Source organism: Hyperolius riggenbachi, chromosome 2 (genome assembly GCF_040937935.1).
Source record: "Hyperolius riggenbachi isolate aHypRig1 chromosome 2, aHypRig1.pri, whole genome shotgun sequence".
In the NCBI taxonomy this organism is placed as follows: Eukaryota; Metazoa; Chordata; class Amphibia; order Anura; family Hyperoliidae; genus Hyperolius; species Hyperolius riggenbachi.
In genome coordinates, this window is record NC_090647.1 from 446,830,982 (window position 1) to 446,858,438 (window position 27,457).

A 27,457-nucleotide genomic window follows, 5' to 3' on the forward strand; every position below is an offset into this window, starting at 1 on the left:
TATGGTTTGTATGTCTAATATGCACACATTGTTAAAGCTCCTGTCCGAGCAAAGCTTGGTTAAGCTTATAGCTTCCCCCCCCTTTCCTATTATTGCTAGAACATATAATTAAAATGTTAAAAAATATTTGAAATAGTCACATTGCTGCTACTGCTCCTTCAATTCCCTCAAGTAAGCAGATAATGGTGTAATGCTCCATTGCTGACCCCACTGTCCAAACCACGCCTGCTCCCCGCTTGCCATCCACCTCCACTACCCCTTCAGGAAGGTGGTTGAGTAGCAGCTTGGCTGAGCCCCATTACAGCATCCATCCATAAGTGGCACCACAGCCACACCTCCCTCCTGCTTCCTGATTGGGAGGGGTGGTAAACAGCAGCATAGCCACACCTTCCTCCTGCATCCTGATTGGGAGGGAGTGGTATACAGCAGCACAGCCACACCTCCTATCTCTCAATTCCAGCTCACACAGAGAGACTGCCAGCGATGTACATGTGACTGCTGCTGGTACCACATAAAATAAGGTATTTTAGATCAATTAATATGTTTGTCAAATCTTATAACACTAGTCGAAGGATGAGGTAGGCCACAGGCTTTAACATTTTTGTCTGTACGATAGCTTTAAAGAACAACTGACCTTAGCCCAATCTGCGGAAAAAATCAAAACACATTACTATATACTTACCACATGCTGTATACTTACCACATGCTGGTTCACTTTGATATATCCTTTCTCCTATCTGGTTCTGTTACCCTGTGGCAACCGATTGAAGACCAGAATCTAATTTATAAAATGGAAATGACCCTGAGTCAGCACTCCCTCAATCAAAGCCGTTCACATGAGAGACTAATGAGCATGCTCAGTGGGTGTAAAGGAGGCGGTGATGGTGCGTGGAAGAGATAAGGAGGGGTTACTCATGTAAGACTGCCTCTTCCTGTTTCAAATTTTGACTTCCAGGAAAAGTGAAACCTTTTAGGTTGTTATTACCGAGGAGCAAGAACTAAGATTTGCAAGCACAAAGAGGAATGTACCTTTCTTACCAACAAACCTCTGTGCTTATTTCAGAGAGTTATATCTGGGTCAGTTATCCTTTAACCACTTAAGGACCAGAGGTTTATACCCCCCTAGTGACCAGGCCATTTTTCACAATTTGGCACTTCACAACTAACGGTTTATTGCTTGGTCATACAACTTAGCACCCAAAGGAATTTTATCTCCTATTTTTCTCACAAATAGAGCTTTCATTAGGAGGTACTTGATTGCTGCTGTTATTATTTTTTTTTTTTGAATATTAATTTTAAAAGACCTAAATATTTAAAAAACAAAACAAAACATGCAGATAAATTAATTGGCTTCCCGTTTAATTGGCCCTAGACTAAGATGCATGCACTACACTACACATACATAGACATATGGCTATGGCAGGGATTAGATTTTGAGCACCTCCAAGGGACAGTTAAGTGACAAGACAATACTCTGTGCAGCCCTGCGTAAGATGTCAGCGCTATATAAATACTGTTTGTGTTGTGTGTAGAATAAACAGCCTGTTAGCGCCGATCGCTGGCTGGCAGGCTGATCGCTAGGGCCCGCTGTGTTTACTGACGCTCCCGTCAAATCTCGCTCCTCGTATGGCGTCACTGAGTAATAACAGAGCCTCTCTGCGGCCGCTATCCTGTGTTAGGTGGTTGGCAAGAAAAACAAACTTATCAGTGTTTGTAAACAGAAAGTTATTTTAATGAACGTACAATAAGATATCTGCAGGTATCTTTGTCATGAGCAAAATCCTTTCCTGTTCATCCAGATACCTTCTGACTAGAGATGCCTTTGCTTTTCTGACTATTGTCCATAAACCAATAAAAATGCTGTTATCAGAATCTGAAGTGCTATTATTGGGTTGTGCTGGACAGAAAGAGCTACAATTCAAAGTTGTTTACTGGAACTCCACTCAAAACATTTTATTTTACTGCTAGATGGTGTGTGTGGGGGATTGGTTGGAACTTGTCAGATTTTTATTACTGTCTAGGTTCTGTTTGGGACATTTTCTCCTCACTTCCTGTTACAATCAGGGCTGGATTGACCACAGGGCACTGTAGGCACGTGCCTACAGGCGCCTGATGACAGAAAGGCGGCTCACTCTGCTCATTGAGTCCCCCCCCCCCTTTCCCTTCCCCCTCCTCTAATCCTGTTTCTCTACTTACAAAAACCGTAGGTGGCAACTGGGTGGAGCTACTGGTACCTTGCCTAGGGTCCCATTTCATGTCAATTCATCTCTGTGGCACAGGTAGGCTGTGGCGTAGTAATTGGGGGTCAGAGGTTGTGGCCACACCGGAGCCTTTGCCCAGAGAGGCCCTCCCTCAACCACAGTATTAGCTCTTTATTGGTCCTGCGCTGGTAATGATCCCTTCAATATATATTTTGAATAGTAGTAATCACTAACAGTTTCCCATCCCCTTGTTGCAGTTGTGACACTCTGGTTGTCCCTGGTAGATTTTGGTGCGACATATAAATTGTTATGTCTAGAGTGCTGGGGGGCATGCCAAACTTGCACTGGGGCCCAAGGCTCCTTAGCTATGCCACTGCATAGCTGCAAATGGTGCATATGATTTGCTTCAACTTATGTGAACATGTTACATTCTGTCTTTTGATAATCAAGTGATGTATTTGCAGTTCCCTTTATATCTTTGTTTTGACTTATGCACACTTATATTCCCCTTCAACCTGTACTATTGGAACTGAACGTGTTTAGTATAGCTGTGTGCTTTCTTTGTCTCATGTACATCAGTTAATATGAACTCCAGATCCATAAAGAAAGTTCTTCCTTGCTGCTAGAAGTTGTGAGCGCAGCCAGCTGCCAGGCGGGACAGCAGTGTGGGGAGTGCTAGGCACGAGAAAGACTAGAGAGCACTACAATAATGAATATATAGCGTATAGGAAGGGATCTCTATTTATTTCTGTGCAGTGATGGGGTATATTTAGCTCTGTGTATAGGCAGACACAGCTCCAGGCGGCAGCTATTACACTGCGAGCTGCTGGACACATTGAGAAGGCTCCGGGCGCCCTCTGGTGGCCGCTCCGGGTATTGCACCCCCCGCTGCAGACTGCGGGGACCGCGGGATTGAGAGTGGACCCGGAGCCCGGCAGCATGAACCCGGGGAGCCGCTCCCATCCGTCCCCGGAGCACGAAAGCGCTAAGCCGGGGCTCACCCGCCCCCACCCGTCCACGGAATCCGGTAGCTCGAAGCCTGCCGCCCGCACTGATTCTTCCCCGGAGGCCGGCAGCGACCGATTCGGGGTCCTCAGCACCGAACAGCTCCGCCAGCTTCTGCAGGACGAGGGCAAACTGCAGCGCATCGTCCGCCTGAGCGAGCAGGTAGCGGGGCTGCTGTGTGCAGACAGCTCTATATGGGTCTATAGGTGTCTCTCTGTGTGTATATGTATATGCATCTGTGTCTGTATATCTATCTATAGGGGTCTGTCTATGTATGTCTGTGTTGTGGATGTATATATGTGTGTGTGTTGGTATATGTCTGTGTGCATATCTATCTATATGTGTCTGTCTATGTATGTCTCTGTGTGTGTATGCATATGTGACTATATATATCTATATGTGTCTGTCTATGTATGTCTGTGTTATGCATATATATATATATGTCTCTGTGTGTGTGTGTGTATGTCTGTCTGTGTATTTGTGTGTTGCTATGTTCATACATCACCTGAGACATAGAGCAGCTGCAGACCCTGCCTGTTGAGCCTGGAGCCGTCATCGACCCCCGAGCCCATAATAAATACACCCCGACCCCATACAACCCTGGGCTGCATGCCTACATCACCTATAGGCTCCTCTGGATGTATCCAGGCAGTCTGTGCCATCTAGACACCTTCCTGGTGGATCCCTGGCTGTGCCATCTTCAGCGTGTTAAGCGATGGGTTGGCTACTATAACTAGGCTTTCTTGTATCATCTAGCAAGAAGGTGGCATCACCTATAGACATGCTTGCAGAATATGACACACGCTTGCCTCTGGAAGCTTGTACGGTGTATAGATGGAAGCCCCAAACCTTTGTGGTCAAGTGCTTGCTATAGGCCCTGTGTGTGTTTTTTTTTTTTCACATGGAGAAATGATTACCTACAGTCACTGCATTTTCATTGTTAGGTGGGAACAAAGTCTGTGTCTCATCCTGCTCCCATTTTACTGTGCATCCAATATTATTCTACAAACATCTGGCCAGCTTTGTCACTTGTTTGTAAATAAACAGAGCCATTCCCAGACACAGCTGCCCTGCTCTACATAAAGAGAAGGGATAGCTAGGTAGCCTGAGTTTCTGTGGAGCCTGTGCTATGGATGTCCTATGAAGGCTTATTTGCAAGGCCTTGAATCCCTGGCATATCCCTATGATGAGGGACCTTCCACACCTTGTCTACGTGCAGAGCCCTCACAGCTTCACACACGCTCCTTGCTTCTATACCCTCATGTTTATACATCCCTTCCACTGGCTGTGTGTTTACACAAAGCTCTGCACATCTAGCATATTGTATCCAGGGTCTCCGCCAAGCTGAGACTTATCTGTGATGTACTCACGGCTTCTAACAACACTACATGTTTATATGTATGGGCAGAGACTGTAGCAACCATAGACTGGGCCTGTACCACCCACATATCCTTCTTATGCTTACACACAGCCTGTAGCTACAGTACAGCCGTATGATGTACACAGAACCTGTAGCGTTCTTTGTGATCTGTGCATCCACAGAGGCCTCTCAGTGTGTGCAGATATGTGTGAGCTTTGTTCGGTTTATGGGTGAATCACACCTGCCAAATGCCCATCACATATAGCACACACATCGTCTTGCCCAGCTATTACACAATTTATTTATTTTTTCACCCATGTTTTGCTATGATATTACAGGCCTGCTGGTGGTGACATGCTTTTGTATCGGTGAGCTGATCCCTCTGTCTGTCTTTTTTTTTTTTTTTGTCTATTCTTTACGTCTCCCTCCCCTTACATCTTTCCTTTGTTCCCTTCTCTCTCCTCCTCATTATTGTCATTCATGTGTTTTACTCTTCCTCCTGGCAGATATATGTGTCCTATGTATGTTTGTTTACCTGCGTGATTCTTTGCCTCGTCCTGTGTTTTTTTGGTGGGGGGGGTTATTTCCACGCATTTTGCACTTATGTTTTACCATCGTTACATTTTGCGCTCTCCCATCTTGTGTATTAGTGTCTGATTATGTTTTCTTCTCATCGTTCCTTTAACTCGTAGTACATTCTTGTATGTGGAAGCACTTTTGAAGAATCTTGTTTAATCGATTTAGTTATTAGAGCGCTGTACAAATAGCTAGCCATATTACTAGATACAATACAGCTAGTAATACATCTTACAGGGCACCTGTCACCCCCCCCCCCCCCCCCCCCCAAAAAAAAAGTATCACAAGAAGGAGTTCACTAAACAGATAAAACAATGTTTTTTTATAAAGTCTGTCAGTGTCACTATTAATTATAACGCTTAGTGTGGTTTGCCTTCTTAAAACAGAAGGTACTTGCAAGAATTCATATTTAAAGCGGAACTGAATTAAAAAAAAAAAAAAAAAGTGTTTCACTTACCTGGGGCTTCTGCTAGCACCTTGCAGCCTTCCTGTCCCGCGCCAGTCCTGCATGATCCTCCTTTCTTCCTGCTGCAGTTGCTGCGTCGGCGATACCAAAATTAGCTGGTGGCAGGAGAACGGAGGATCGTGGAGGACCGGCGCGTAACAGGAAGGCTGCAAGGGGCTGGCAGAAGCCCCAGGTAAGTGAAACTGTTTTTTTTTTTTTTAAATATTCAGTTCCGCTTTAAGTGTGTAACTGTAGTTACCCACAATGCACACTGCTGACCACAGTTACACACTTAAATCTGAATGATCGCAAATACTTTCTGTTTTAAGAAGGCAAACCACACTAAGCATTGCTTTTTAGTAGGAGGGCTTTTCAGTTTCTTTTAGTCCCCCATACTTTCCTTGTGATTTTGGGTCACCACGAGCTGCATGGTTACTCTATTAATTATAACATAATTCCAAATTCAGAAAAGCATTAAGATGTACATCAGAATGAGATCCTTGGGATCTGTGCATGCACCCAAAAGGGATCCATAATGAATAAATGCCACCAATGTCCAATCACAAAGCAGTGAGAGACTTCCAACTCCTTGCTGTGGAATTCAGAATCTGAATGAAAGTTCCCTCCACTGTTCAGTTTCTAGCAGGAGTTCATTTGTAAAGCGCATCCCTCTGTCATCAGAATGGGCAGTTTGACGACCTGGTTGTACTATTTATTTATTTATTGTATTTATAAAGTGACAACGTACTATTGAATGATAAGTTCATGTTAAACTATTGACAAACTAATAAGCATTGTTTGGGCTACACACTACACCAATGATTTGGAAAGCTCTTGCTAATGCAATGCGATGGGTGATTTTTATAAAATCACATTGCTCAAGTGGGATCACACCCATAGCATTACATTAGCAAGAGCTTTTTTAGATCACAAGCACTTAGAAAAAAGCTCTTGCAGTGAGAACCAGCCCTAAGGCCTTGGACCTACTAGCAGTGCTTTTCTAAGTGCTTGTGATTTGTAAAGTGCTTAATGTAATGCTATTATTATTATTATTATTATTATTATTTATTGTATTTATAAAGCGCCAACATATTACGCAGCGCTGAACATTAATTTAGGTTACAGACAATATTTAGGGGTGACATACAGAAATATGACAATACAGGAATACAAGAAAACCAGATCACACAGCACAGTATGAGCATAAGGTAATGCTTAGTCAGCCACTGGATGGAGCATGGAGAATAGGCAAGTAAGGTTTACTCAAGTGCATAGCATAGGTTCACAGTAATGGAGGTGCATGATCAGGTAGGACACAAAAGGAGGAGGACCCTGCCCAAAGGCTTACAGTCTAGAAGGAGAGGTAGAGACACGAAAGGTAGGGACCAGAGTTCCGTTGTGGGTTTAGAGCAATTGTGAGGGGTGCTATGGGAGATGTTTTAAAAATCACATCCCTCAAGTGGGATCACACACATAGCATTACATTAGCAAGAGCTTTTTAAATTACAAGCACTCAGAAAAGGCTTAGAAAAGCGCTGCTAGTTAGCAATTTTGTTAAGCGATTCCTGGCATTTTTAGAGCGATTTGCGTTTTTTGCAAGTGATTTTGTATGCGTTTTTGTTTTGCAATTTGTGTGTGCAGACAAATAAATGCACTCTGACTTGAAACTCAATGTCTTTTAAAGCAAATTTGCTTGAAAAACGCTCACAAAATCACTGTTCAAAACGCTTTTAAAGCGATTTGCAATTTTTCCTACATCTTGCACTGAAGCTCAATTGCCCAGAAAATGGCGCAGGACCCATGGTTGCGATTGGAAAAAAAAGCTAATTGCTCATGTGAGAACTCTCACATAGGATTTCATTACACAAGCGCTTTTACAGCATTTTTAGAAATGCTAGCAATTACTGTATTTTTTTTTACTATAAGACTCACTTTTTCTCTCCCAAAAGTTGGGTAAAAAGTCACTGCGACTTATAGTCCAAATGCAGGGAGTTCATGAGTTGTAAACACCTGCCAATATAAACCTATAATGTCAGGGACTCCCCGTACTGTGCCCAAGCAGAAGAGGACTCGGGGACAAAGGGAGGACACGGGGACACAAAGGGGCATAGAGGAGGACACAAGGGGGACAGAGGCGGACACATGGGGGACAGAGGAGGACACAGAGAGACACAAAAGGTACAAGGGGGACATGAGGTACAAATGGGGCATAATCCACAAGATGCCCCTTCACCATGGATGCACCAGGTTTAGTATATATTTTTTCCCCTGGTTTTTGTCCTCTAGACCTAGGTGCATCTTATGGTCAGGAGCATCTTATATGGGTAAAAATAACCTCAAAACGCTCATAGTATGAACCAGCCCTCAGAGTGATTTCTCCATTGCTGCAAAGCATTTTATTAGAATGTGAGCACATTGCATATTTTACATAATTACTTAAAGAAAACCTGTAACGACAAAAAGTTCCCCTGGGGGGTACTCACCTCGGTAGGGGGAAGCCTCCGGATCCTGTCGAGGCTTCCCCGTCCTCCTGCGTCACACGGCGGTCTCGCTCTGGCCCTCCGATGTAAATATTTACCTTCCCGGCTCCAGCGCAGGCGCAGTATCGGCTCTCCGCTCGGAGATAGGCAGGAATAGCCGATCGTTGTCGAGCCGCTCTACTGCACAGGCACAAGTCTCCTGCGCCTGTGTAGTAGAGCGGAAGCGACGGAGATTGGCTATTTCCGCCTATTTCCGTGCTGAGAGCCGCAACAGCGCCCCCGCTGGAGCCAGGGAAGGTAAATAAATTTAGCTTGTCAGGCTTCTCAAGCCTGGATTACCGGAGACTTCGGGGGAGACAGCGCTGGATTGCCTGCAGCTACAGCGGAGGGGGAAGCCTCATTGGGACCCTGAGGCTTCCCCCTACTGAGGTGAGTATCCCCAGGGAAACTTTTTCTTTGTTACATATTCTCTTTAAACAGTTAACGTTTGTTTTATAATTTATAATTTGACATACAGTAGCTCACGTAAGTGAGTACACCGCCTACACTTTTGTAAATATTTTATTACATCTCTTCATGGGACAACACTGAAAATATGACACTTTGATACAATGTTAAGTAGTCCGTGTACAGTTTGTATAACAGTGTAAATTTGCTGTTGCATCAAAATAACTCAACACACAGCCATTAATGTCTAAACTGCTGGCAACAAGTGATGAATGTCAAAATTGTTCCCAGGGTGTCAATATTTTGTGTGTCCACCATTTTTTTCCATCACTTTCTTATTGCTCTTAATCTTGGAGTTCACTAGAGCTTCACAAGTTGCCACTGGAATCCTCTTCCATTCCTCATAGTGACATCACAAAGCTGGGGGATCTGAAAGACTTAGTGCTCCTCCACCTTTTTTTTGAGGATGCCCCACAGATGCTCAATAGAGCTTAGGTCTGAAGACATGCTTCGCCAGTCCAGCCCATTAACCCCCCCCCCGCCTTCAGTTTCTTTGGCAAGGCAATGGTCGCCTTGGAGGTGTGTTTGGAGTTGTTGGAATATTGTTGGATGTTGGAATATTGCCCTTCTTTCCAGTTTCCGTAGAGAGGGGATCATGTTCTCACAGTACATGTTGGCAATCATGGTTGCCTCAACTGGAGCTCGCTAGTGGCAGCAGCACTCATGCAACCTCAAACCACAACACTCCCACCACCGTGCTTGACTATAGGTAAGCCACACTTGTCTTTGTACTTCTCACCTGGTTACTGCTACATACGCTTGACACCATCTGAACAAAATAAGTTTATCTTGGCCTCTTCAGACTACAGGATCTGGTTCCAGAAATCCATGTTCTTTGTCTGCTTGTCTTCAGCAAATTAAACTTTTTCCGGGCTTTCTTGTGCATCGTCTTTAGAAGAGACTTCCTTCTGGAACGATAGCCATGCAGACCAGTTTAATGCAATGTGCGATGTATGGTCTGAGCACTGACAGGGTGACCCCCCCCCCACCCCTTCCACCTTTGCAGCTACGCTGCCAGCACTCATATGTCTTTTTGCAAAAGACAAACTCTGGATATGATGCTGAGCACATGCACTCAACTTCTGTGGTCGACCATGGCGAAACTTGTTCTTTGTAGAACTTGTCCTGTTAAACCGCTCTATGGTCCTGGCCACTGTACTGCAGCTCAGTTTCAGTTTCAATCTTTTTATAGCCTAGGCCATCTATATGCCATGCTGAACTTCCAGTGACCAGCATGAGAGACTGTGAAAGCGATAACACCAAATTTAACTTACCTGCTCCCCATACATACCTGAGACCTTGTAATACTAACGAGTAACTGTGGAGTTGAAGTCGAGGGTTCTGAGCAATTTTTGGGTACCTGGAGTCGGAATTGGTGGATTCATAAACTGAGGAGTTGGAATTGGAGTCCAATGATTTTTGTACCCACTCCAAAGCCCTGCAAGGGTTGTGGAGTCGGAGTCAAGGAATCGGAGTCGGAGCAATTTTGGGTGCTTGGAGTCGAAGTCGGTGGTTTCACAAACTGAAGAGTCAGAGTTGGATGATTTTTGTACCAACTCCACAGCCCTGGAATTTTGACATTCTTCATTTGTGGTGTACTCACTTTTATTACCAGTGGTTTAGACAAATGGCTGTGTGTTGAGTTATTTTGATGGGACAGCAAAGTTACACTGTTATCCAAGCTGTACACTGAACAACTTACATTGTATCAATGCCATATCTTCAGTGTTGTCCCATGAAAAGATACAATAAAATATTTACAACAATGTGAGAGGTGTACTCACTTTTGTGAAATACTGTATATTAACTACTTGCCCACCGCGTCACGCCGATGGGCGTGGCCTTGGTGGCGGCCCCAGGACCGCCTAACGCCGATTGGCGTAAGGTCCTGTGGGCCTGTTTTTCAGGAGATCGCACGTGCTGATGCGTGCGCATCCCTGTTTGGATGGCGGAGCTCCGCTCTTCCTTCAGTCTGTGAACGGCAGTCCCCCAGGGACACAGGAGAGTGACCGGCTCTGAAAGGCTGAAGCCTATGACAGCCGATCGCTGTGAATGGCTGGCCGGGCAAGGGAGTTTTAAAAAAATAAATAAATAAATAATTAGACCCCACCAACAGAAAGCTGTGTTGGTGGGGAGAAAAGGGGTGGGGGGATCACTTGTGTGTTGAGTTGTGCGGCCCAGCAGCGAGGCCTTAAAGCTGCAGTGGCCAATTTAACAAAAAATGGCCTAGTCTTTAGCATTTAACACTGCGGTCCTCAAGTGGTTAATATGTACTAATCAGATCTGTGGAGTCGGAGTCGAGGAATCATAGCAATTTTGGGTACCTGGAATCGGAGTCAGAGTGGTGGTTTCAGTAAAGCTCGATACAGTTAGTGAATGTTTGCTGTATGTTGGCCTCATCCTATCTGCATGTACTGTCCTATGAGGAGGGCAGGAAGCTATTGGCTGACAGATTATGCTACGGCCATCTGCTTGTCAAATCAAATCAAATCAAAGATAGCTTTATTGGCATGACCAAGATTCATTACAGGTATTGCCAAAGCAAGGGGAAATAGGGGACATGGGAGGGGGTGGGGTAGGGGGGACAATGGCTAAGCAGTCTGTGGACATTTTTAGGTTTACAGTTCCGTTATGCTCCTCTCAGTCTGTGGCATGCTGTGACATAGTGTGCAGCGATTGTTATCTATGCTTTGACAGGTGTAGAAAGGGGTGACACCTTTAGAGACACCAGACTAATGTAAAATAATCATGGATTACCAAGCCCTAGACCATATTTTTTTCATTGTTAGTAAAGACAAATAGGGAATTGTGCATTACTCACTCAACCTTTATATTTGGTGCAGCTGTTCCAGAGAAATTCCCTTTGGAAAAGCTAGTCTTATGACTCAGAGATCTGTAGTTAAAGGGGCCACGAGCAGTACAGAGATATGAAAATCTGCACTTACCTGGGGCTTCTGCTAGTCCCCCGTAGGCTGCGAGGTCCCTTGGCGTCCCCATGGTCCCACTGACGGCTCCGTTAAACGGGCGACTTCTTATAAAGCCATGAGCTACTGCGCCTGCGTGATCCATCAGTGCACCCAACACTATCATGCGCCCGTCGCCATAAGCCTCATGTGCATTCTCAAAAGACTGAACCATGCATGTGCAGGAGGCTTAGGGCGACGGGCCCTATGCACCGCTGTACAATAGATATATGTGGTTAACCTACAAGGTAGGACAAGAACACGAAACAGGATCATGCAGGTTGAATGTCCTTGGTAACAATAGTTTAATATCTTTTCGTAGAATAGATCAATATTTAACTCAAGAGAGGGTGCCCAACAAAAGGGGGCATGATCAAGCTGGAAATACTGGAGTCGAGGACCCTTCCAAAGGCTTACAATCTATAGGGTAGGGGTAGAAATACGATGGGTGCAACTGTTGCGTGGGTGCTCAGTAGATCAATATTATGGTCCTGATGTGGGGATGGAAGTCGGGGGGGGGGGGGGAGGGGTAGGGGGTAGGGGTATCCCCAATGAGAAGTGCACAGTGTGAAAAGGCACCCGCCGTTGGAGGATCAGAGGGGTCGGGCCAATTTGTGTCTGTGGACAATCTGGAATCTGAATCAGAATAATTTATTTAGCCAAGTACAAATGGTGGGTTGTACCCAGAGTTGGTTTTGGCTCATACAGGTTCTGGAAGGATGAGGGGGGGAGGGGGGTAATGTCCTAAAGCCAACAGCCGAGGCTGCCATAATATGGCGCCACCAGGTGCACTTGGCAATCATCTGTCATCCGTAAGGAGACATTGGGGGGGAAGGGGGGGGGGGGGGTAGAGGGAGGTAAAAGTTCAGCAGTAATGTTCCAATGCTCCATGAAAGAAACCTGCGTTGATGGCTGACGCTGCTGAGAATCCCAACTGCTACATCTGGCATCCGTCAGATGGCCAAGGTGTTCCAGTTCAAAAGGTGCAGTAGTGTTCATTTCTGTGGTGGGTCTCAACTCCTGAGCAGCGTTTGGTAGGGCTGGTCAAGATAATCTGGCTGTCACAGAAGCGTGACACTGCCTCTGCCACCTGTCTGGCTGCCCCCCAAATGTAAAATGTCTGGCTGCCCCCCAAATGTAAAATGTCTGGCCCAGTGCCCATGCAGTGTAGATTCCCAGTGGCTCAACTCTTGGCCTCATCCGCCATCACCCCTGTGCCCAACATTACTGCGAGGTCCACTATGTGGTGCAGCATGTAACATGTGGGGTGTCTATTTGTAACGTCACACACGCTCCCGGTGCCATACTGGGATGACAGCCGAGGAGGCCAGCCGGAAAGGTGAGAATTTACACTTGTGGGGACAGCGGCCGGGCATCTATTGCGTATTTCAGTTGTCGCTGTATTGAACGCTGTTGAGACCACATTAGCCTGAGATCTTCCAGCATGCTCTTGATACTTGACCCGGCACTGATTTTCATACAATAAAATTATTGAATGGGATGGTCATTCAGGGTGCTACATTCCGCTAACGCAACCCAAACTCCTGTCCTAGACATGCATGGTTCAGTCTAGATGTATGGGCACCTTTAGAGTTAAACTAGCCATACACACATAGATTGCTACCCGATGGCAAAATGATCAATCCCTCTGTGATCAGAATCTAATCAGAAAGAGATACTCATCACACACAGCACTTCGATGTACGATAGATTTAAGCAGGAAATCCATTGAAAATGAATTGAATTGCAGCATTGCCCTGTTTGATGCAGTGTAACGCTATGGACTGTTGATCGGCCGCTGCTCCTGCCCCGCTCCCAATCTATTGACATTTTCTGCACAGCTATGGAGTTGGGGTAATTTTTGGGAACCTGGAGTCGGAATCAGTTGTTTCATAAACTAAGGAGTCGGAGTTGGATGGTGATCAAATTCACTGGAAATCGAATGACAAAATCGATTAGTGTATGACCATCTTATCGCTTTAGCATTGATTAGAGTCTTATTACAGAAGTTCAACTGCAGTTATCATTTAGAGCTCTGGATTTTTACCTCTTGCATTGAGAGGTGCATTGTAATGCGGAATGAATGGTGCAGTGTATGCTTCACTGTATGTGACATAATGGCCAGAATGGCATTGTTTGACATGCGCATTGTTAAACATCGGTACAAAGCTCATGTCGCATCTGAGGATGGCAACCGCAGTGCTCAGATGCAACTCCAGGCGGGGGCCGGGGGGAGTGGTCAATTGTCCACCGCCTGTGCCGAGAGCTGTGTCGGCTGGTGAATGGGAGCAGCTGACAGAGTGAATTCACTGCCTTCAGCTGTCTGTAGAAAAGAGGTCTTAATGTGGTTATATAAGGATGTATGTGACTTATATCCGTGATATAGGTATTTGGGCTGGTGCACACAAAGGGCCTGATTCACAAAGCGGTGCTAACAGTTAGCACGCTGGTGAAAAGCCCTTTATCACGCCTAAACTCAGTTTAGGCATGATAAGTTTAGGGGCCATATCCTATTCAAGGTGATAAGTAGCTTGCAGATGCGAGCCACTTATCACCTTGCCATCGCGCAAGGATTACCGGCAAACCCTATTGCCAGTATCCTTCGCGCGATGGCAGACCGTTAAGGAGCATTACTCAGGCGAAAGCCTGAGCGATGCTCCCTTTTACCGAGCGATGAGGAGTGACGTTTAAGCTGTGGTGCTGTCCATCAGCACCACGGCCTCACTCCCCACACATGCGCACAATCCGCCGCCATCTACCGCCGCTGCATCTGGGGGGGTCTCCTTTAACAAGGAGACCCCCAAAGCTCCCCGTCGGGTCGCCGCACACTTTAGAAGCCCCCACGCAGCTCTGCAAAGGCTCCCCTGTCATTATACATACGCCGCCGATCACCCGACGCCTCTCGCCGCAAAATGCGTCACGTAATTACAGTGTATCTAACACTGTAATTACTGTCCGCATAGGAGCCGGGGCAAAGCATCTTTGAACCTGCATCCGGGCTCCCCATTGGTCCGCTGTCTGAGCCATTTTATTGGCTCAGACAGCGGACCAATGGGGAGCCCGGCTGCAGATTCAAAGATGCTTTGCCCGGGCTCCTATGCGGACTGTAATTACAGTGTTAGATACACTGTAATTACGTGACGGGTTTTGCGGCGAGAGGCGTCGGGTGATCGGCGGCATATGTATAATGACAGGGGAGCCTTTGCAGAGCTGTGTGGGAGCTTCTAAAGTGTCCGGCGACCCAACGGGGAGCTCTGGGGGTCTCTTTATTAAAGGAGACCCCCAGATGCAGCGGCGACGACGTGCGTTAGCTAGTTTAGACCTGCTTTTTGCAGGTCTAAGCTAACGCTCATGTCTTCCCGGAGGCATGAACAGGGTAATTGGATACCGTGTTAAGAACTCGCTGGGCGATTATATTGCCCAAGCCAGTTCTTTTCCACCTGGGGGGGTCTAAAGTTTAATAAGATTAGGCGATGCTCCCATCGCCTAAGTTAAGAACTCGCCAGTGCTTAGCGCTGGCGAGTTCAGCAATAGAATATGGCCCTAAGGGCTCGATTCAGTAAACCGTGCTAAGTGTTAGCACGCCTGTGAAAAGCCCTATATCACGCCTAAAGTTAGTTTAGGCATGATAAATTCACATCTAAAGACTTTAGGCGTGATAACTAGGGTGCTAACTGGGTTAGCACCCTTTACTAAATTCAAATCGTGCACAAAGTCCCGTGCGCAAAACTTTGCGCGCGCACCGTGAAAACAGCGCACCATGAAAACAGCGCACCGGATGCGCCTATTGCATTGGGTGCGACCTTAACATCGCACCATGTGACGTTAAAGTTGCACCCAATGCGACCTTATAGGCGCATCAATGCACCATTTTCGTCGCACCGCGATGCGACATTTCGCGCACACCGCGCTGTGCGCACGCAAAGTTTTCAGTGTGGGACTTATCGCGCGATGTAAATTTAGTAAACAGTGCTAACCCAGTTAGCACCCTAGTTATCACGCCCAAAGTCTTTAGGCGTGCTAACTGGGTTAGCACCGTTTACTGAATCAAGCCCTAGGTGTGATAAGTTTAGGCATGATAAGTTTAGGTGTGATAAGTTTAGGCGTGATAAGTTTAAGCACCAACTGGGTTAGCACCGCAGTGCACAGCTGATCAAAAGTTTTGTGCTACCAAAGTCTGGTGCACTTCGCATAGAGTTTAATGGCGCTGCTTTGCGTGCGGGACTTTGCGCGCGATCTAAACTTATCTAAACTTATCATGCCTAAACTTATCATGCCTAGACTTATCACGCCTAAACTTACCACACCTAAACTGGCTTTTCACCAGCGTGGTGTAATGGTTATCACGCCTAAAGTCTCTAACTGGGTTAGCACCGCTTTGTGAATCGAGCCCAAAGAGCGGTTCTGAGTGTTTTTAAAAACGCTTGCGGGTTGAAAACCGTTTGGCTAATGTATTTCAATGGGATGGTGCACACCAGAGCGGTTAGTTTTTTCCACTAACACAAACTTGGGTCCTGCAGCATTTTTGCGGATTTCTGAGGCGTTTCTGCCTCAATGTAAAGTATAGGATAGTGGAAAGTCGCTCTGAAAGTGCTAGATCAGAGTGATTTTCCAAGCGTTTTTGTTACAGAAGATGTTTAGTTACAGCTTTACTGTAACAAAATATAAAATAAATGCTACACAAAAACGCTTCAAAAAATGCTAGGCATGTTAGAAAATCGCTCCAAACATGCCTAGAATCGCTCTGAAAAACAGCTTTAAAACCCGCTAACGCTTGTGGATATGCTAGCGGTTTTAGGTGTGCACTGGGCCTTTATTTAATGCAGTCATGGAAACTAATATATATATATGTGTGTATATATATATATATATATATATATATATATATATAATATACTGTATATATATATATATAATCTACACAGTGCTTTACCTTTAGTGACTGGATAGTGTAATGGTTAAGGAATCTGCCTCTGACACAGGAGACCTGGATTTGAATCTCGGATCTTCCTGTTCAGTAAGCCAGCACCAATTAAGCAAGGAGTCCTTAGGCAAGACTCCCTAACACTGCTACTGCCTATAGAATGCATCTAGTGGCTGCAGCTCTGGTGCTTTGAGTCCGACAGGAAAAAAGCACGATATCCATTTATACTTTACATTAACATTTAGACTTTACGTTTATACTATATCTATAATAATAACTATTATAATCTATTATAATAACCTCTTTATTAGCTCTTTATTGGTGCTAAGCTGGTAATGATCACCTCTATATGTGCTTTGATTAGTTGCAACCATGAATAGACTGTACTCCCTCTCCGCTTACACCCCTATGACACTACAGATATCCAAATCCAAATCCAAAAAAGCTTTATTGGCAGGACCAAACACATTTAGCATTGCCAATGGGGGGGGGGGGGGGGGGATTTTGGGACTAATAGAAGGATATAGGTAAACAGCCCATAGGAGTGTGGAGGATGTAATGGATGGTATAGGGGGATGAGATATATAGTCCACAGGGGAGGGGGGTATAGGTATACAGTCCATAGGGGAGGGGAGTATGGGGTTATACAGTCCATGTGGTATCATGTTCCTCTCAGTTGGTGGCAGGCAGTGATACATCAGGCTGCTATTTGCACAGTTTTTTCCTCTTCCCCCAGTAGGATATAGAGTTTCCTCTCCTCATCTGTGGAGGTGAAATCTGGGATGTGGGCGGAGAGTCTCTGGAAGTGGGCGGTCCTCAGCGGTGTATATTTGCTGCAGTGTAGCAGGAAGTGGGCCTCATCTTCCAGGACCCCCTGGTCTCATTGCCAGCACAGTCTCTCCTCCCGGGGCTTCCATGTCTGTCTGTGTCGCCCTGTCTTTATCTCCAGGCTGTGGGCACTCAGACGGTACAGGCTCAAGGCCTGTCTGTCTTTGTGGTGGTGTAGCCTCTCCAGATATGGAGCCATTGTGTACTCCCTCTGTAGTGATTGGTAGATAGCGAGTTTCTGGGAGTTCTTTATGTCCCTTCTCCATTCCTCTAGGTATCGGTCCTTGCAGCTTTCTATCGTTCCTTTTATTTGGGCTTTTGTCAGCCTGTGTTGGTGGTCTTGGCTGGGCTGGCTGTTGACGCTTTGTTTCAAAGCACGTGGTATGCTTGGCAGGTTTTGGTGCTCCATATCAATTGTTATGTATAGAGAGCTTTAGGAGGCCCAATGTAAAACTTTCACTAGGACCCAAAGCTCCTAAGCTACACCACTGGAAAGTGAGAATGTATATTGTGAAGATACCAGTAGTTACATGTTCTGTTTTGGAGAAAGAACATCTGATTTTGTTGGTTAAATCTTTATGGCAACTTCTCATATTACAATGGCAACTTCTAAACTTAGTTTCTTATCTACTTATTCCATTATCAGTAGACCCTTAATAACTGAAGGGAGAGGGATATGGAGGCTGCCATGTTTATTTCCTTTTAAGCAATACCAGTTGCCTGGCCATCCTGCTGATCCCCTGCCTCTAATACTTTCAGCCATAAACCCTGAACAAGCATGCCATAGATCAGATGTTTCTGACATTATTATCAGATCTGACAGGATTAGCTACATGCTTGTTTCTGGTGTGATTCAGACACAACTGCAGCCAAATAGATCAGCAGGACAGCCAGGCAACTGGTATTGCTTAAAAGGAAATAAACATGGCAGCCCCACATACCTTTCACTTCATTTGTCCTTTAACACGCTGCTCACACTTGCATGCATTACTTCATAGCAGTCAACTATTCAGCATGTATGAGCATAAATATGTTAAACAAGAGAAAGTTGGCATTGTATTGGCTGCTATGAACTGCTTGAATATCACTGCTTCTAGCATGATGTTATTAAATAAATCCTTGTGTGCTGGCCTTGATTGACCCATAGCCAGTCAGTGCAGGATGCTAAACGCCTTTCCTTCAGAGCTGCCTGGCATCATAATGAACAGTTTAGCTGTATTATTCGGTGCACTGTTAACCGTAGATAGTAAAAGATATAAAGAAGGAAAATTGGTGTTGTATGCGATTCTTAAATTTAGTTAAAGAAAACCTTTTAAGGAGTAAATGTAAAAAGTTATATGCTCTGTAACAAAAAAAAAACATCCTCTGGGGGGTACTCACCTCAGGAGGGGGAAGCCTCCGGATCCTAATGAGGCTTCCCCCGTCCTCCTGTGTCCCACGGCGGTCTCGCTGCAGCCCACGGAACGCACAGGCGACAATTTGTCGGGCTGTGCAATATTTACCTTTTCTGGCTCCAGCGGGGGAGCTGTTGCGGCTCTTCTGACGGAGATAGGCTGAAATAGCCGATCTCTTTCGGGTCTGCTCTACTGCGCAGGCATAGGAGACTTGCGCCTGTGCAGTAGAGCGGCCAGACGGAGATCGGCTATTTTCGCCTATCTCCGTGCAGAGAATCGGTACTGCGCCTGCGCTGGAGCCCGGAAAGGTAAATATTAACACCCACGCCGTTCCGGGAGGATTTTCTCCGCTGCCGTGGGACACAGAAAGACGGGGGAAGCCTCGATAGGATCCGGAGGCTTCCCCCTACCGAGGTGAGTACCCCACCGGGGATGTTTTTAGTTACAGATTCTCTTTAAAGTGTACTTGAGGTTTCACCAAGTTAAAAATGTAAATACTTACCTAAGGAGAGGGAAGCCTTTGGATTCAATAGAGCAGTGTTCCCCAGCCCTGTCATCAAGGCCCACCAACAGTACAAGTTTTGTGGAAATCCGCAGAGGTAGTTAATCAGCTCTGCTGAAACACTAATTACCGTATTATTTGGACTATAAGATGCTCCTGACCATAAGATGCACCTAGGTTTAGGGGACAAAAAACAGGGGAAAAATATATACTAAACCTGTTCATCTTGTTGATTATGCCCTCGCTTGTACCTCACGCCTCCTTGTACCTTGTGTGTCTCCCTGTGTCCTCCTCTGTCCCCCTTGTGTCCTCCTTTGTCCCCCTGTGTCCACCTCTGTCCTCCTTGTGTCCTCCTCTATGCCCTTTTGTGTCCCCCTTGTGTCCCGTTTGTGTCCTCCTATATGCCCCTTTGTGTCCCCCATTTTTGGGGGAGAAAAAGTGAGTCTTATAGTCCAAAAAATACAGTACCTCACGTGCATGTTTGTGGTTTTCTGCAAAACATGTACTGTTGGTGGGCCTTGAGGACAGGGTTGGGGAACTCTGCTGTAGAGGCTTCACACACTGTCCTCTGGTCTCCCGCCGCCGAGTGCGGACCCCCAGAAGATCACCAACAAGGACTTGTGAGATATAACATCAGGGCTGTGCTCCTCTTCAAGTTTGAGCATGCATGCGGAAGTACGGCCGTGCCAGCATTGTAAGCTGGAGCCGCTTGTGGACGATCGGCTCTGTGCCAGAAGAAGAGTGCAGCCCTGATGTTAAGGAGGGTCCCAGTGAGCGGCGGGGGACCGGAGGACAGTGCGGGGAGCCTCTATACAGAGGCTTCTCTCTCCTTAGGTAAGTATTTACTTTTTTAAGTTTGTGATGCTTTGTGTTCTCTGTAAGTAGTGGGGAGCCTGCGTATGCTCCAGAGGCTTCCCCCATACTTTGCAAGCCCGATGCTGCTACCCGGGACTCTCTTCTTTTACCTGGCAGTTCTCCCGCCCATGTATGAGTGCGGTTGTACTGCTTATGTAAGAATTCAGGTCACGCATGCTCAGTAGCAAGAAGCCACTTGTACATAGAGGAAAAAGGCATGCACGAGCAGCTTCCTTTTTCTGGGCATGTGCGGACTGGTACTTGTGCATGCTTGTACATGGGTGAGAGCATGGCCACGAGAACACCAAGCTCTTTTCCAATAAGTTTAGAAGGACGCAGCGCTACAACAGAGGGCTTGAGAGGGCTTGGGAAAGCCTATGGGCTAACCAGAGGCTTCCCTCTATTGAGGTAAGTGACTTTTAGAACCCTTTTACTGTACATGATAGCGTTGTGGTAAAGTAGCGGTAAGCAATTTTATCACAAGAGGCCAAGTCAATGAAAGTCTATGGAGACTTTCGCGATACATCATGCTGCAGCAGAAGTAGTCAATTCACAGTAATCCAAATGCAAAGTCATCCGTGCATTCCCACACGATTCCGGTGACGGACTTCCTGTCCAGCAGGAAGTATGTCACTGAATGGGGGTGGGCCTATGCATATGACCATGTTGGCACGCTCTGCCGCAGGGTTATTTAAAATAGGGATTTGTGCGGTGTGGTGATTCCATGGCAGACCATGGGATTGCTGCAGAAGTTTAAAGAGACCCTGTAACAAAAAAAAATCTCCCTCTGGGAAATGCTTACCTCGGGAGGGGATAAGCCTCAGGGTCCCAGTGGGGCTTCCCTGTCCTCTGTAACCTGGGGGATCCTGAGCTGGCTTCACCGAAACCTCCTCGACTATTGCTAACAAGCAACTGCACAGGCGTGGCAATATTTACCTACCACGATCCAGCGCAGGCGCAGTAGCAGCTCTTCGTTCGTGCTAAGGCGGAAATAGCTGAGCCCGAACGTATCCGTTCTACTGCGCAGGCACAAGTACTTTGCACCTGCCCAGTATAGCGGATACTATCAGGCTCGGCTATTTCCGCCTTAGCCCAAACGAAGAGCCGCGCTGGATCGCGGGAGGTGAATATTTACCTCGCCGCTGTTTGGGGGGGGGGGGGTTCGCAGCGATGGATTGCCAGGACAAAGGAGGATGGAGAAAGCCTCGTTAAGACCCAGAGGTTTCCCCCTCCCAAAATAAGTATCCCCGAGGGTTTTTTCTTTTTTTTTGGTTGCAGGTTTTCTTTAAAAGCAGCCTAAAATCCACTTCAATTGCGCTTTAACTGAATGCATTTACAGAGTATGCAAACTTGAGAGAACAATGTTTTTAAATTTTAGTGCTTAAAACTTCCTGTTTGATCATTAATACCTATAAAGATAATAATCAACACCTGTATATTTGTGAAATAAACGACAGTATGCCAGGCTCAGAATCCTGGTTTCCCTCTTCTTGCTGGAACTCAGTGTGCGCTCTGTTCTTGTCATTGTAAAGCAGACACAAGCTATATCCTTTTAAATCGGTTTCTGTCTTGTGATCTAGATATCCCTCATAATAAATACGTACGTGATTCAGAGGTGCCAAAGTGAAATAAAATGATTAAAAACAGTTTAAAAGTAGAGAAGGTAAAGGTGAACTTTGGGGATGCCACTACCGTGGAACACAAATGTGAATATAATTATTGACGTGAAGTGATAAGAATATGGAGGCTGCATTATTTATTTCCTTTTAAACAATACTAGTTGCCTAGCAGCCCTACTGATCTATTTGGCTGTAGTAATGTCTGAATCACACCAGAAACAAGCGTGCAGCTAATTCTGTCAGATCTGACAATGATGTCAGAAACACCTGATCTGCTGAATACTTGTTCAGCATCTAAGGCTAAACGTATTAGAGGCAGAGGATCAGCAGGACACCCAGACAACTGGTATTGCTTAAAAGGAAATAAATATGGCAGCCTCCATATCACTCTCGCTTCAGTTGTCCTTTAATCTCTGTGTCACAAATTGACTACACTTTATTGGCTCTTGGTTTCCTCCCACATTTGCCTCCCCCTTTTTCCCTTCATAATAAATATGTACAGTACATTCTTGCTCTAACCTGAGCTGTTTCATTAGTACAGAAACATGTATACCTCAGTAAGACTCATGGAGGAATGTCAAAGGGAATAACAGGGTAGGTTCAAAGAAAGGAATTGTAGGAAGCTTTACAACCTCTTAAAATACACCTGTTCTGAAAAAAAAAAACCTTTGACCTCCAGATTGTTATTAGTCTTATGTAATATTGAATAGCTAATTAGGATTTATGGTCACTGCCTGTGTACTCTCTTGTCTTGATGCCTCCTGTCTACCAGATAAGAAGCCAGTTCTGTTTTGGGTAGAGCAAGTTAATGTGTGAGGAAACTAGAATGGCTGAAAACCAACACTGGTAGAGCATACAAACTCCATATAGATAGTGTCCTGGTCCAGATGTGAGCCTGGTGCCCTGTAGTGCTGTAGACTGGCTACTGTGCTGGCTGCTACATCTCTGTGCCACCCTTACACCCAGGGCCGGATTTACATCACATGAGCCTATAGGCATAGATGCCCTGGCATCCTAGACTTCACTCTCCATGAACCTACAAAACCCCACCGCAAATGTGCTGGCTGTCCCAGCTGTCACTCTACCCTTATTTCTCTGGCCCAGCATAGGTAGCGACAAGTGTCCCTTAGTATTACGTAGCCACAGCTATCCTTGGTATAATGTAGCTAGAGAAACTCAATATTAAGTAGCTAGAGGGGCTCCTGACTGAAGGGAGATCTGGTCAGTGGAGTGCTGAGAACCGTGTGAGTAACTTCTCATTTACACTCCACTTGGGACATCTTGCATAGTGACGGAGGCATTCGTGGAGGGGAGTGAGCCGCCTTTCCATCATCAGGCGCTTGTAGGCACATGCCTACAGTGCCCTATGGTAAACACTTACACCACTGTTCCTCTGCTGATATGTCCAAGAAGATGGCAGTTCCCATATTGGCAAAAAAAAAGGGCAGTAACAGCATAATCAGCATGTCTGTAAAGTTAAGATGCAGATATACAGTATGTTGCATGTGTAGTTGCATATATACAGTGGTTTGCAAAAGTATTCGGCCCCCTTGAAGTTTTCCACATTTTGTCACATTACTGCCACAAACATGAATCAATTTTATTGGAATTCCACGTGAAAGACCAATACAAAGTGGTGTATATGTGAGAAGTGGAACGAAAATCATACATGATTCCAAACATTAAAAAAAAATAACTGCAAAGTGGAGTCAATACTTTGTAGAACCACCTTTTGCTGCAATTGCAGCTGCCAGTCTTTTAGGGTATGTCTCTACCAGCTTTGCACATCTAGAGACTGAAATCCTTGCCCATTCTTCTTTGCAAAACAGCTCCAGCTCAGTCAGATTAGATGGACAGCATTTGTGAACAGCAGTTTTCAGATCTTGCCACAGGTTCTTGATTGGATTTAGATCTGGACTTTTACTGGGCCATTCTAACACATGGATACGTTCTGTTTTAAACCATTCCATTGTTGCCCTGGCTTTATGTTTAGGGTCGTTGTCCTGCTGGAAGGTGAACCTCCGCCCCAGTCTCAAGTCTTTTGCAGACTCCAAGAAGTTTTCTTCCAAGATTGTCCTGTATTTGGCTCCATCCATCTTCTAATCAACTCTGACCAGCTTCCCTGTCCCTGCTGAAGAGAAGCACCCCAGAGCATGATGCTGCCACCACCATATTTGACAGTGGGGATGGTGTGTTCAGAGTGATGTGCAGTGTTAGTTTTCCTCCACACATAGCGTTTTGCATTTTGGCTAAAAAGTTCCATTTTGTTCTCATCTGACCAGAGCACCTTCTTCCACATGTTTGCTGTGTCCCCATATGGCTTGTGGCAAACTGCAAATGGGACTTCTTATGCTTTTCTGTTAACAATAGCTTTTTACTTGCCACTCTTCCATAAAGGCCAACTTTGTGCGGTGCACGACTAATAGTTGTCCTATGGACAGATTCCCCCACCTGAGCTGTAGATCTCTGCAGCTCGTCTAGAGTTACCATAGGCCTCTTGACTGCATTTCTGATCAGCGCTCTCCTTGTTCGGCCTGTGAGTTTAGGTGGACGGCCTTGTCTTGGTAGGTTTACAGTTGTGCCATACTCTTCCATTTCTGAATGATCGCTTGAACAGTGCTCCGTGGGATGTTCAAGGCTTTGGAAATATTTTTGTAGCCTAAGCCTGCTTTAAATTTCTAAATAACTTTATCCCTGACCTGTCTGGTGTGTTCTTTGGACTTCATGGTGTTGTTGCTCCCAATATTCTCTTAGACAACCTTGGAGGTCGTCACAGAGCAGCTGTTACTTTTACTGACATTAGATTACACACAAGTGCACTCTATTTGGTCATTAGCACTCATCAGGCAATTTCTATGGTCAACTGACTGCACTCAGACCAAAGGGGGCTGAATAATTACGCACACCCCCACTTTGCAGTTATTGATTTGTAAAAAATGTTTGGAATCATGTATGATTTTCGTTCCACTTCTCACGTGTACACCACTTTGTATTGGTCTTTCACGTTGAATTCCAATAAAATTGATTCATGTTTGTGGCAGTAATGTGACAAAATGTGGAAAAGGGGGCCGAATACTTTTGCAAACCACTGTATGATATTAATGCGGATACCAGTCTGTTCCTTCTGCAAATTGCAAACATTTTTCTTTTTGCGCTTGCTATGCCGTTTCTGGTGTATACTCTGATTTTATGCTTTCCAAATATTGGATCACATTAGTGGGAACAGAATACTGTTGTTTAGATAGTGATAAAGTACTTGCAAAATACATGCACTCTAAACAATGAATTAAAAGGCTTGCAGTGGCAATAGGCCCCAAAGTTCTATGTTTATGTCTCCAAATGATGTTCCTCAACTCTTGTTGTTTATTCTTCTACCTATGTTTCTGAACTCTGCCTCCCTTGTCTCTCAGGTGCAAGCGCTTCAAGAGGAAAGGAAAATCTCTCTGGCCTCTAACTTTGAGCTTGCTCAGAAGAACTTGTCTCTTCGCCCACGTTTGGAAACTGGGAAAGCCAACCTGGCGATTAAGTACCAGCTGTTACGTGAAACGTGTGCATCTTGTCGTGGGAAACTACGAAAAATACGTAAGTTGTGTCCTCAAAATCCACTTTTCTGCTATATTACTGATCATACAGAGGTAACTATTCAAGTGTCCTACTGAGCACCTCACATCTTGGTGTCTAATTATCCTTCTTTCTTTCTTTTTAATTTAATTTGCAAAATTATAACAAGAATTTGTAACAACCATCACATATAATAAGAATTGTTGCTAAGGTCCTTAAAAGATGTTCCGAAACTACATTTTCCAATGTATCAATAATGGAAAGTATGCTTTCTTTCTATTGTTTTCTGTATATATTTATTTCCTTGGTAATGCAATATGTACGGTTTACCAAAATGAGAGAGCCAGCACAAGGGAGGTAGCAATAGTTAGGTCTTGACGCCAACGTTTGGCGATTTTGCTCGCAATTATTTTTAGCGCCTCCCGCCGCTTACCTGCGCGTTGCAATTTTTTGTAAAGCGCTTTTCTAAGCGCTTTTGCAGAGCGATTTGTTTTTTTCACTTTCTGACGCAAGTCAGGAAGTGAACTCTTTGACCTGGAAAAGAATAAATACAATTGGCCTGATTCACAAAGCGGTGCTAATAGTTAGCACGCTGGTGAAAAGCCATTTATCACGCCTAAACTCAGTTTAGGCATGATAAGTTTAGGTGTGATAAGTTTAGGCATGATAAATTTAGGTGTGATAAGTTTTCAGGCGTGATAAGTTTAAGCACCAACTGGGTTAGCACCGCAGTGCACAGCTGATGAAAAGTTTTGTGCTAGCAAAGTCTGGTGCACTTTGCATAGAGTTTAATGGCGCTGCTTTGCGTGCGGGACTTTGCGCGCGATCTAAACGTATCTAAACTTATCATGCCTAAACTGAGTTTAGGCATGATAAAATGGTTATCACGCCTAAAGTCTTTAACTGGGTTATCACCGCTTTGTGAATCGAGCCCTATGTATTTATTCTTAAAAGTGCTGGGGAAATTGCTATACAAAGCGCATTTTCAAGCGTTTTGCGATTTCCCTAAACCTTCCATTATTGGCAAATTGCCCCCAAAATGGTACAGGCAGCGCTTTGGTGAGCGGATCGGAATCGAACCGCTCAGATGTTAACACTCTCATAGGGAATCATTGCAAAAGCGCTTTTAGGGCGATTCGCTGGCACTTAAAAAATCCATAAAGCACCCTTAGTATGAACAAGCCCTTATAAAAGCCTTAGCTGCTGGTATGCCCCCCCCCCCCCCCCCCCCCCCCCCCCAGGATCACTCTGTATTATGTCATGCCTCCCTATTATAGAATGACAGCCATTATACTCTATCCATCAGCAGGGAGGCTTGGCTTAAAGAGAACCCGAGGTGGGTTTGAATAATGTTATCTGCATACAGAGGCTGGATCTGCCTATACAGCCCAGCCTCTGTTGCTATCCCAAACCCCACTAAGGTCCTCCTGCACTCTGCAATCCCTCATAAATCACAGCCGTGTTGTGAGGCTGTGTTTACATCTGTAGTGTCAGTCTCAGCTGCTCCCCCGCCTCCTGCATAGCTCCGGTCCCTGCCCCCCTCCCTTCCCTCCAATCAGCAGGGAGGGAAGGGAAGCAGGCGGGGACTGGAGTTCTGCAGGAGGCGGGGAGAGCAGCAGACTGACACTATAGAGATAAACACAGCCAGCTCTGACAAGCTGTTTGTCAGCAGTGTGGCTGTGATTTATGAGGGATTGCAGAGTGCAGGGGGGCCTTAGGGGGGTTTGGGATAGCAACAGAGGCTGGGCTGTATAGGCAGATCCAGCCTCTGTATGCAGATAATATTCTTCAAACCCACCTTGGGTTCTCTTTAAGATGACAGGATGATTACTCTCCTCCCTGCTTCCCGCATGGCCCATGTCACTTAAGGGAACCAAGCACCATTTTTTCCCTACAATTTCTCCTGGTTTCTAGTAGCTATAGGAGCTGCCATGTTTCTCCCTCCACTTCTAGCTGCCCTTATTTATCTGTGACTTCTCTAAACTCTTTAACCAGCTGAGCGGTCTGGACGAGCTCAGCTCGTCCAACACCGCCAGCGGCTGCCGCTCAGGCCCTGCTGGGCCGATTTTGATGAAATAAAAAGCAGCACACGCAGCCGGCACTTTGCCAGCCGCGTGTGCTGCCTGATCGCCGCCGCTCTGCGGCGATTCGCCGCGAGCAGCGGCGAAAGAGGGCCCCCCTAGCCGCCTGAGCCCTGCGCAGCCGGAACAAAAAGTTCCGGCCAGCGCTAAGGGCTG

At 45.6% G+C, this 27,457-nt stretch overlaps 1 protein-coding gene across 3 annotated transcripts in view; it reads left to right on the top strand.

The window, feature by feature from the left end:
* LOC137544637 (vacuolar protein sorting-associated protein 37D-like) overlaps window positions 1-27,457 on the top strand; it is an 84,468-nt gene that overhangs the window by 25,570 nt on the left and 31,441 nt on the right. For 2 of the 3 annotated variants that reach the window (XM_068265730.1, XM_068265731.1), the window contains exons 1-2: window positions 3,121-3,368; window positions 25,070-25,241. In XM_068265730.1, coding sequence (XP_068121831.1) covers window positions 3,141-3,368; window positions 25,070-25,241 — 400 coding nt within the window. In that variant the 5' untranslated portion in view covers window positions 3,121-3,140. Of the gene's footprint in view, window positions 1-3,120; window positions 3,369-25,069; window positions 25,242-27,457 lie in introns of those variants that run through there. The other variant, XM_068265732.1, reaches the window with a different exon arrangement.